This window comes from Pholcus phalangioides, unplaced genomic scaffold, assembly GCF_987345545.1.
Source record: "Pholcus phalangioides strain wild (caught in Gottingen) unplaced genomic scaffold, Ppha-v1.0 ptg000005l_1, whole genome shotgun sequence".
NCBI lineage: Eukaryota > Metazoa > Arthropoda > Arachnida > Araneae > Pholcidae > Pholcus > Pholcus phalangioides.
In genome coordinates, this window is record NW_028301598.1 from 12122797 (window position 1) to 12134475 (window position 11679).

At 44.6% G+C, this 11679-nt stretch overlaps 1 protein-coding gene across 1 annotated transcript; it reads left to right on the forward strand.

The window, feature by feature from the left end:
- The first annotated feature begins 419 nt into the window (after window positions 1–419).
- Window positions 420–11353, forward strand: LOC149086307 (uncharacterized). Its single transcript, XM_089232061.1, has 4 exons — window positions 420–894; window positions 6743–7623; window positions 7725–9166; window positions 9424–11353. The coding sequence occupies exons 1-4, from the start codon at window positions 420–422 to the stop codon at window positions 11351–11353; spliced, it is 4728 nt and encodes a 1575-aa protein (XP_089088187.1).
- The last annotated feature ends 326 nt before the right edge of the window (window positions 11354–11679 follow it).

Sequence of the window (11679 nt, forward strand, 5' to 3'; positions counted from 1 at the left end):
ATCGGGGATCGTTTTATTTTTGTATTCTTCCTTTTTATCGTTTATTCTCATTATTACTGTTTTGTAAGATGGCAACAGTTGCGTTCAAAACATCGTGGTAACAAGTCGCACATGTATGTAGCTCGTATGCTTTATATGTGAAGAAATTAAATCTAATTCTAAAAAGTCGTCTCATAATTCCGAACAAGCGACTGCGAAGCAAGCCCCAAAGAAATCAGCAGGTGCATATTGTGAAGCGCCATGATTAATGGTCCGTCGAGAAGCCGGAGGCTCTTCGTGTGTACTTGTTTCGATTTGGAAGCCGGACAGCTCGGTGATAGGAAAGGAAACTTAGTCAACCAAAAATAAGTGAGCGTTATCGGTGAGTGAACTAAACTCTTTTCAGTGGCGTTTCTGTTCGAATTAAATCGTTCTCCAATATGCCGAAATCAAAATCTAGTGATATGCTCTCAGAATTCAAGCTCTGGACGAAGGAAATTCGAACGGCGGAGGAAGAGGTGTCAGCCATTTTAGAATCCAATGACGTGTATTTGCTACGGGAATTCAAGCGCGAGCTAAAAAACTTGAATCAGAATCTAGAGAGGTGCTACCGTGATATCGCGAAATCGAATGAATCACTCGGTGAAGTGGAGTATGACGGCTACGTAGAGCTGAGACGAAAAATTCGCGAGATGACAAGTTCGGTGTCGATGGCTGAAGATAGTTTCAGCCAGCCCAGTGAAAAATCTCAGTCGAAGGACAATAATCTCAAGCTGCCAACGTTCGAGTTGCCGGAGTTCAAGGGCGAGTTCGGAGGTTGGCTGAGCTTCAAGGAAATCTTCGAGGGTTCTATCGGCAACAACCCCAATTTATCAGATGTCCAGAAGTTCCAGTATCTGAAGGCGGCCCTGAAAGGTTGGATTGGATTGGATTGGATTTTAAATTTTCTGGCGCAAGGACCAATTTGATCAAACTGCGCCAAAACAAATTATAAAAATAAGAAAAATCATCCTTTTGTCATGTCAAAATACTAAAACTATGCATGATAAAAAGCAACGTAAAGCATAAAACAATGACATGAATTGTAAAAATCTATAATTTATTATAAAAACCAATGGCTTTGATGAATTTAAAAATGCGAGATACATCGCAATGGTCAGATAAAATGTCATGAAGTGAAAGATGACTTTGACCAAAAGCGGTCGTAAAATGATGACGATGATATGAACAAGTAAAAGCATGAGCAATGGTAAGTGGACTTTGACAATGAGGGCACTGTGGCAGACTCTCTCGTAATAAAAGATATGATTGTGTGATACGACTGTGTCCTATGCGCAACCGGGCAAGCAGAACTTCCTCCTTTCGGTTAGTTCTGCAGCTCGAACGCCAATCGCCAAGTGTGGGCTTGATGGCATGTAATTTGTTATTAATTTGATTGTTCCAATGGTCCTGCCAGCGGTGATGCATCACTTCCCGGAGGATTGAGAAGTGGTCACTGGCAGGTACCAAAAGGTTATTGTCAATGTTAGTTGTTGTTCGAGCTGCGGTGTCTGCTTTTTCGTTGCCCGGTATTCCAACATGACCTGGTACCCAGTAATATTTTACTGTGGTACCATGATGAATGAGGTGATGTAGTTCATAAAAAATGGCATGAATGAATGGATGAGTGTGGAAACTGACGGAACACAGTGCTTGTAATGCGCTGAGAGAGTCACTATAAATGATGCATCGTCGGTGGCGTTTGCGTCGTATATGACGTAGAGCCTGAAGGATTGCGTACAGTTCTGCCGAATATATAGTGAATGTGTCTGGAAGTTTGAAAGATGTCTCCTCACAGCAAATGTAGGCACAACCGACATGGCCAGGGCTCTTGGAGCCGTCGGTATATATGGGGAAGTACCTGTTGTACCTGCCCCTGTGCCTAAAGAATATCTGTCGATATATGACATCTGCTGTGGTGGCTCTAGGGTATAATGATAATGAAATAGAGACATCTGGCAGAGACTGCTCCCATGGTGCCAGTTGCCAAGCAACTGGGGCCACACGACTGATGTCTAATTCTAGTTCTTCCACAAGTGCCCTCATACGAAGACCGTAAGATGGAACACATGAAGGTCGAGCAGCAAATAGTCTATGAAATGAGGGATTAAAAATGACACGATGAAGTGGATGATCTGGAAAAGACTTCATCTTGATAAAATATTTCAGGGAAAGTTGCTGGCGTCTTGATGTCAGTGATGGCTCGTTGCATTCGACATACAGGCTCTCCATTGGAGACGTCCGGAAAGCTCCAGAACAAATCCGTAGGGCGAGATGGTGGACCGGGTCGAGCACACTCAGATAGCTCCGAGGTGCCGACCCGTATACAATGGAGCCGTAGTCGAGCTTCGATCTTATTAAAGCTTTGTATAAGTGGAGGAGCGACTTACGGTCAGCTCCCCACGATGTAGAAGAGATGACCTTCAAGAGGTTCATCGTCTTCATGCAACGAGCTCTTAATTGCGCAATTTGAGGTTTGAAAGTGAGTTTCTTGTCAAATGTGATGCCGAGGAATTTAGTATTTTCTACAATAGGTATTAGATTGTTATTGAGAAACAATTGTGGGTCATCATGTAGGTCTCGACGCCGACAAAAGTGCATAGCAACAGTCTTGTCAGCGGAGAATGAAAAGCCGTTATTATGAGCCCACTTGCTAATCTTGTTGAGAGCGGTTTGTAATTGTCTCTCGGCTGACCTCATATTCACTGATTGGTAAGATATCAACAGATCATCCACGTAAAGTGCGCCAGTGACTGACAACGGGAGTTGGTTCAACACCCCGTTGAGTCTTAAAATAAAAAGGGTTACGCTTAAAATGCTACCTTGAGGTACACCTTGTTCTTGAATTTGGGGAGCTGATAACGTGCTTCCGATCCGTACCTGAAAGATGCGGCGAGCAAGAAAGTTCTTAATGAAAATGGGCAAATTGCCCCGCAAGCCGCTATTATAGAGGTCGGAAAGAATTCCGTGCCTCCAAGTACGGTCGTAGGCCTTTTCTATGTCGAAAAATATGGCTAGCATATGCTCCCTCTTCACAAATGCTTGTCTTATTGATGTCTCAAGGCGTAACAAATTGCATGTTGTGGACCTGAACCGTCTAAAGCCGCTTTGATGTTTAGATAAAATATTGTTAACCTCAAGGTAGTGCATAAGGCGATAGTTGACCATGCGTTCCATGAGCTTACATAGACAACTGGTCAAAGCAATAGGTCGGTAACTATTAGGTTGCTGAGGATTTTTGCCAGGCTTCGGGAATGCAAGAACAATGGCTGCTCGCCAGGTGTCAGGAAATGAATGACTGACCCAGATCCGATTAAATAATATGAGTAAATGTGAGAGTGATTCTGGTGACAGATGCCGAATCATGGAATAATGAATGGCATCCGGCCCTACAGCTGAGTCAGGACTTCGCTGCAAGGCCGTCGTCAGTTCATGAAGGGTGAACAAGGAATTGTACCCCTCCGGTGTAAAAGGCCGGAAGGTGTACGATGTACGTTCGGCTGATGATTTAATGGGATGAAACGATGGGGGATAGTTCGCATCACTGGAGACAGTGGCGAAATGGGCGGCGATGGTATCCGCAATATCCCTCACATTGCTGATGATAGTGCCATTGGTGTTTAAAATAGTGATCGGATGAGACTGATAATGACCATTGATTTTTCGGATCCGGTCCCAAATGACTTTAGATGAAGTAGATGAATTGATTCCCGTGGTAAACTTGTGCCAGGACTCGCGTTGAGCCTGGCGCCTGGTTCTTCTCGCTATCGCCTTTGCTTTTAAAAATGCCAACTTATTATCATGGGTAGGATACCGCCGAAACCTACTCCATGCTTTCTTTTGTGCTTTAATCGTAAGACTACATTCGTGGTTCCACCAAGGTTTAGGAAATTTAGGAAGTTTCGAGGAAACTTTGGGTATTGTTTCATTGGCTGCTGAGATCATACAACTGGTCACAAGGTCGACACAATGGTCAACGTCGGGTTGCGAAACCATATCCTCCGTGATTTCTGCCTTGACTGTGAAGTCAGCCCATCGGGCGGCCACAAGCTTCCACCGAGGAGGTCCCTCAGGTATGCTATGGCGTCGGTCGAGGCACTTAACCACTAGAGGAAAATGATTGCTCCCGTGGAGGTCTGGATCAACCGACCAGGACCAGTTGGGCAAGAGTGTGGGTGAACATAACGATAGATCTATTGCAGTGAAACTATTATTTGGGGCATGGAAATGAGTGAAACTGCCATCATTCATGATGGTAAGGACCATGTCGTCTAACAGCCGTTCAACCATTTCCCCACGAGGGGTGTTGCTGTTAGAACCCCATATTATGTTATGTGCATTGAAGTCTCCAAGAAGAAAAAATGGTGGTGGTAATTGATCAATCAGTTGTTCTAGATCTCTCTGTAAGAATGTGTCATTTGGTGGCAAATAAATGGAACAGATGGTAACTCTTAGGCCTGTAGAGATTTCCACCGCGATGGCTTGCAGGTTCGTGCGCAGCGTTAGAACGCGCGACGACACATGATGTGGAACCAGCAGAGCAACACCGCGGCAGGCTCTACTCCCGTCATCGTAGTCAATACGAAACAGGGAATGTCGCCTAATGTTCCATGTCTCCGAGGGCTTCGTGAAAGTTTCCTGGAGTGCCACGCAAACAGGATGATAGCGATTGATTAAATCCTTTAGATCTTCGTAATTGGATCTAAGACCACGAATGTTCCATTGAATAATGTTGGCCATAAATTTTAAATGGATGTAGACGGTTCAAGGTCCTTGAACTTATTTCGGTCTAATTTCCGGCGAGTACCACCGGATTCTGGCGGATTATCGAGATCCATGTCACCAATTGATTTGTCATCAAGCAGTGACATGTTTTGTAATGTAGGGTTCTTCTTTGCTCTCTGAATGGCTTTTCTTGAATATCCGGTCTTGAATAGTTTAATTTTAGATTTATTTCCACTATTGAATTTTGGTTTAGTAGCTGTAGTTACTTTGAATGTGTTCGCTGTTGCTTTTCCTGCTTCTTCGGAGGTGGTGGACTCCTTCCGTATTCCAGCAGAGCAACAGCAGCCACAACTATTACATGGTTGGTTAAATGATGTTTGAGTGGATGTATCAGCTATGGGTTCGGTCTGAGTTGTCACAGATGCTTTGGTGACATTGTTAGTCTTATTAGCTGTTGATGGATTTGTTACCATATTAGAGTATGATGTACTAGCTATTGGAGTTTGGTTAGGGATTACACGACGGCGTGCTTCAATATATGAGATGTTATTGAGAACCTTGATCTTCTGGATCTCTTTTTCCTCATTCCATTTCGGACATTTCCTGTCAAATGCGGGGTGGTCGCCACCGCAATTGACGCACTTGAATGGTGAATTAGTGCAGCTGTCCGAAATGTGGTCCCTCTCACCGCACTTTGCGCAGGTGGGTTGACCACGGCACGCCATTCGTGAGTGACCGAATTTTTGGCAGTTGAAACATCTTACAGGGTTAGGTATGTATGGCCGGATATGGAGGTTATAATAACCGATTTTGACATCTTTCGGCAATGTTGGGGATGAAAATGTCAGAATTATATTACGTGATGGAGCTAGATTGCCATCTTTGCGGCTCATGATATGTTTGGCAGATGTTACGCCTTGAGACGCTAGCTCCTGGGTTAGTTCATCTTCATCCATGTTAATTAAGTTAGGGTCTGAGATGACGCCACGTGAATAATTCAACGTGGGATGGATTTTGACTGTTATGGGAATGTCTCCGAGAGATGTGAGCTTTTGAATGAGTTCGGCTTGTTTGGAAGTGTTGGTTTCGACGAGAAGGTCTCCTGAACGGAGAGCCTTCACTGATTTCAGAGTTCCTACTGCGCCATAGAGAGCTTTATCTATCAAGAATGGTGATACTTTTGACAGCTGTTTATCGGTATCAGAACTATGCAAAAAGAAGAATGAGACAGATGACAGATTTGAAGAAGCGGTTTCTGTGACAATTGTTTCACTAAGAGCAGTTCTTTGACGTTTTGGTGCATTTTTTGTTTTTCCCATATTTGAATGGGTATTGTTCCACTCTCACCCACCATGCCCACCATGGAGCCCTACAAGGGGACGCGCCCACGTAACCGGTGAAGGTTAGTAGCAACGTCAGGTTAGGTGAGAGCTATACACCACCAAAGCAGGCGAGCAGACGCGTTCAAGATCCAAGATCGTCGTGAAGCAGCACCAACAAACCTCAACGACGTCCGGCAGGCCCGGCCCCTCTACCTGCCCAGTAGTGTAACCCCTTCAGCCACCGAGGCGACCACAGCCGATTGACCTGGACGGGGCTAATCCAAGCCTCCCGTTTCGGCTGAATCCGAGGCCAAAGCTAGCGCATCAGGCTAACCAGGATCCCCATCTCCAGCCTTACGGGTCTCCACGCACGGCAAACACGCAGGTAGACAGCGTCCCGGATGGAGCATACGCTAGAAGCAATGCCCCATCCGGGAGGACCCCTCCCCGCCTGAGCGGGGCCCACAATGAGGGGTTGGACACAGAAGACAAACATGTACAGGACAAAACGAGACGCAAGACATGTACTGCAAGATGTGTAGAAATAAACGTGTAATTTGGGCTATTGAAGGTGAAGTATATGAGCACAAAAAGCGATGACAATGACGTGTGATAGATTTGGCGTTACCCAGGGTGCACCACGAGGAGGCCTATCACATTACACCCCGCCCTGAAAGGTGAAGCGGCGAGATTAGTGTCGGGATTTGCGATTACGAGTGCAAGTTATTCTCAAGCGTGGGATTCTTTGAAGTCGAGATATGACAACAAGCGTGAACTCGCGTATGCACAGTGCGCCAAGATCTTCCAGCTGAAACAAGTGAAAATCGTGAATTCAAGAAACATCTTGGAACTGCTGGACACGGCGAACGAGGCAATACGAAATCTACAGTGCTTGGGACTTGAAGTAAGTGGTCTCTCGAATGTACTGTTGGTGTACTTTCTAAAACAAAAATTGGATGATAATTTAATGAAGCAGTGGGAACTAAGTCAAGGTCAAGATTATCCCGAGTATGATGAATTCATAGCTTTCCTTGAAAAACAGGCCAGGTGTCTAAAGTCTGTTCAAGATGGTCCCAGACCAAGGGAAGAGTCGAAAGGCAATTCTAGACTTGCTTTTTCCTGTGCTACTCGTAAACAAGCTAATGTGTTGTGTATAGTGTGTAAACAAGATCATAAGCTCAGTGATTGTAGCAAATTTAAATCCATGACATTCAACGACAGGTGGATTTTCGTGAAGTCAAATAAGCTATGCTTCAATTGCTTGAGGAATAATCACTCAGCTGCAAAATGTTTGTTTACAACCCGCTGCCAGTGTTGTAAAGGAAAGCACCATACTCTCTTGCATGAATTCAAGGTACAGCCTCCTGTCGTAACACCTACGAGTGAAGAAGCAGCCGTGTCGAGCACTTTCAATGTTTCCAAAGCAAAATCAAGTCAAGTACTGTTGTCTACAGCACTCATAAAGGTCCGCGGGTGCCGGGGTGATTATGTAAAATGTCGAGCACTCCTGGATAGTGGCTCCCAGACATCTCTCATAACCAAGGACTGTTGCAAGAAAGTAGGAATGATATTCAAAAAATCTAAGCATTCGATTCTAGGGGTCAGTGATGAAATATGTGACGTTTCGACAGCACAAGTGAATCTGGAGTTCATCGCAAGTTGCGGCAGGGATCAAATCCATACAACAACAGCATTAGTTGTCGAAAAACTGTCTTCGAGATATCCGTTCCTGAGGGGATATTCGGTGACATTCAACTAGCCGATCCTGAATTCTACAAGTCGAGGCCGATCGATATAATTCTAGGTGCAGATGTTTTCTTCGATATTCTGGAGCCGGAACGACTCTCAATGCCTGGAGCTCCACTTGCAGTGAGGACAAAACTGGGATGGATACTGACTGGAAGGGTGCCAGCTAAGGGGACACGGCAAGGACTCGAAATTAGCTGCACTCAGACTCAGTGTTGTAGTGTCAGTGTGGACGAGATTCTCAACCGGTTCTGGGAACTGGAAGCGATTCCCGCCGAAAGAGAAGAATTGTCCGATGAAATGATGTGCCAGGAAATTTACTCTACAGATGTCAAGAGAAGTGATTCGGGACGGTATGTAGTGAGTCTGCCATTCAAATCTACAACTGCTGAGTTGGGAGAATCTAGATCCATAGCAGTCAAACGATTCAAGACACTGGAGAGACGTTTGTCAAGCCAACCCGAACTCAAAAAGAAATACGTGGACTTCATGAACGAGTACCAAGAACTGGGTCATATGGAGCTCATTCCAGAATCAAGCGTGAGTACTCATTGCACTGAGCATTTCTATATGCCGCATCATGGTGTCCTGAGAGAGCAGAGCAGCACGACTAAACTGAGGGTGGTGTTCGATGCCTCGTGCAAGACGTCATCAGGTATCTCACTAAATCAAATTCTGCATTGTGGTCAGAGACTCCAGGAAGATATCTTTGATGTTCTTATACGATTCAGATCGCATGCTGTTGCACTCACCGCCGACATAGAAAAGATGTTTCGACAGATTCTCGTTCAGAGGAATCACTCCGAGTTTCAACGCATAGTGTGGAGAAACGACCCAAGTGAGGAGTTGAAGGACTATAGACTGACTACAGTTACTTATGGTACAACCTGTGCTCCGTTCTTGGCCATTCGAACAATTCAGCAGCTGATTCAAGATGAAGAGCAACAATTCCCAGATGTTTCAAGGATTGCATCGAAGGATTTCTACGTCGACGATTTGCTGACCGGTGCTGCAACCATCAGTGAAGCAAGGATGTTGATGAACAAAATGATAAAACTCATGCAAAGGGGAGGCTTCCAGTTGAGGAAGTGGAACTCTAACATCAAGGCGGTTATGAATGACCTTCCCCCGGAACTTCAAGGTTCTACAAATCTGGTTCAATTCGAAAAAACTCCGTTCACAAAAATTCTGGGAATTCTATGGAATACATGTGTGGATACCTTCAGTGTTCAGGTTGATGAAACTTCCACAGAAATCCAAACAAAAAGACAGCTCCTATCCCAGATTGCTAGGGTTTATGATCCTCTGGGTTTTTTTGAGTCCGACCACCGTGATCCTAAAAATTCTGATGCAAGGTCTGTGGAAGGATCATAGGGGTTGGGATGAACCCTTTGACGCCTCATGTCTTGTCGGATGGAGAAAAAGCAGTAAGGAGTTTTCTCTCCTGAAGGACATTTCTGTTCCCAGATTTCTTGTGGGGAGTACAAGGACTGTCAGAAGTATGGACATTCATGGATTTTGTGATGCATCATGTAAGGCATATTCTGCAGTTTGTTACCTTCGCACTGAGTTTACAGATGATGCAGTGAATGTAGCCTTGATATGTGCAAAGACAAAAGGTTGCCCCATTGAAATCTACAACCATACCACGTCTGGAACTGTGTGGAGCAGTGTTGCTGGCTAAACTATCCGAACGAGTGAATGGAGCTTTGAATTTGAAAATCAACAACACAATTCTGTGGGTTGACTCGAAGGTTGTACTTCATTGGATAAAATCCGATCCCACTAGGTGGAGGACATTCGTCGCGAACCGAGTGAAACAGATTCACGTATCAAGTGATCCAAATCAATGGCATCACGTTCCCGGCAAGGAGAACCCAGCTGATTGTGCCTCCAGGGGGTTACCACCGTCACAGCTGAGAGAAAATTTCTTGTGGTGGAGAGGGCCAGATTGGTTAAGTGAAAGTGGCTTGGTGATACCATCCAATTCCGACCCTTCAGACCAGTTGATGGAGGATGAATCGGAATTAAAGAAGTCGGTGAATGCAACCCAATCTCACGAAATCGTGGAAGAATGGAGTGTGATCAGCAAGTATTCATCGTTTGTTAAACTTCAACGTGTTGCTGCTTGGAGTCTTCGTTTCATCCACAATTGTAAATCCAAGAACAAAATCGTTGGTTCACTAAGTGCTGCTGAATTAAATGATGCTACTCTAGCATTAGTTCGGATCGTGCAGAACTCAGAGTTCAAGGACGAACACAGTTTTCTTGATAAGGGAAATCCCCTTCCACCCACAAACAAATTCTTGTCACTAAGTCCATTCATCGATTCAAGGGGTTTGATACGAGTGGGTGGTAGATTGAAACATTCGGATCTTAGTACAAGTGTCAAGCATCCATTGCTCCTGCCTAAAAATCATCATCTGACATCCCTGGTAGTGGAGCATTTCCATCTCAAATACCTTCATGCTGGAGCTGAACTGGTTCTCTCAATGATTCGACAGCAATTCTGGATTACGTCGGGTAGAAGCACCGTGAGAAAAATACTCAACAGGTGCGTAACCTGTTACAGATTCAAGGCACGACCTGAGACGTCAATGTTGGGTAATTTACCCGCACACAGAGTCTTGCCCTGCAGACCGTTCCAAAGAACTGGTGTAGACTTTGCCGGACCGATTACAACGAAGCCGATATTGAAGAGGTCGAAGGTTCGACTCAATTCATACTTAGCGTTGTTCGTATGCTTCACAACAAAGGCCATGCACATTGAAATCGTGTCAGAGCTAAGTACTGCAGCTTTCCTAGCAGCATTTAGAAGATTCATATCCAGAAGAGGGAAGCCCACAGATATGTATTCGGACAATGCAACCAACTTCAAGGGTGCTGCCAATTATTTAAAGGTGCAGTTCGATTTCTGTAAATCTCAAGATGTACAGAAAGTTATATCTGAAGAAAAAATCAATTGGCACTTCATTCCTCCGTTATCACCTCACTTTGGTGGACTGTGGGAATCCAACATCAAATGTTTAAAGCGTCATCTGTTGAAAACGTGCAAGGGAAGTGCTCTCACTTATGAGGAGTTAACTAGTCTGACTGTCCAGATTGAAGCTTGTATGAATTCAAGACCCCTAACTCAACTCGGCCAAGATCCAAACGAGCTGCAAGCTTTGACTCCTGGACATTTTCTCATCGGTACTCCAATGACTGCTGTACCCGAAGGTGATGGTGAAGCATCGGGAAGTCTACAAGCCAAATGGGCCAAGATACAAAAATTGCAAAAGGATTTCTGGAATCGATGGTCCAGGGAATATTTGACCAGTCTTCAACCAAGGATGAAGTGGAAACGTGAAACGTCAAACATAGCAGTCGGCGATCTCGTTATCTTGAAGGAAGACACACCTCCCCTCAAGTGGCACTTGGCTCGAGTGACCCAAGTCTTTCCAGGTGACGACGGAAATGTCGGAGTTGTGGAAATCAAGACTGTGAATGGTTTATACAAACGTTCCGTGAATCATCTATGTCGTTTGCCAGTCGATTATTGACTGTCACCTTTTTGGGGCGGGAGTATGGACGATCGGGGATCGTTTTATTTTTGTATTCTTCCTTTTTATCGTTTATTCTCATTATTACTGTTTTGTAAGATGGCAACAGTTGCGTTCAAAACATCGTGGTAACAAGTCGCACATGTATGTAGCTCGTATGCTTTATATGTGAAGAAATTAAATCTAATTCTAAAAAGTCGTCTCATAATTCCGAACAAGCGACCGAAATCAGCAGGTGCATATTGTGAAGCGCCAATAGGTATTTGACTATTATTTAAAAATAATTGTGGGTCATCATGAAGCTCACGACGCCGACAAAAGTGCAT

What these genes read in the sequence shown, in the direction of transcription:
- LOC149086307 (XM_089232061.1), top strand. Translation starts at nt 420, where the DNA reads ATGCCGAAATCAAAATCTAGTGATATGCTCTCAGAATTCAAGCTCTGG. An exon ending in CCAAGGACTGTTGCAAGAAA is followed by an intron (nt 7,624 to 7,724) that starts GTAGGAATGATA and finishes GTTCATCGCAAG; the next exon opens with TTGCGGCAGGGATCAAATCC. An exon ending in CCTAAAAATTCTGATGCAAG is followed by an intron (nt 9,167 to 9,423) that starts GTCTGTGGAAGG and finishes ATATGTGCAAAG; the next exon opens with ACAAAAGGTTGCCCCATTGA.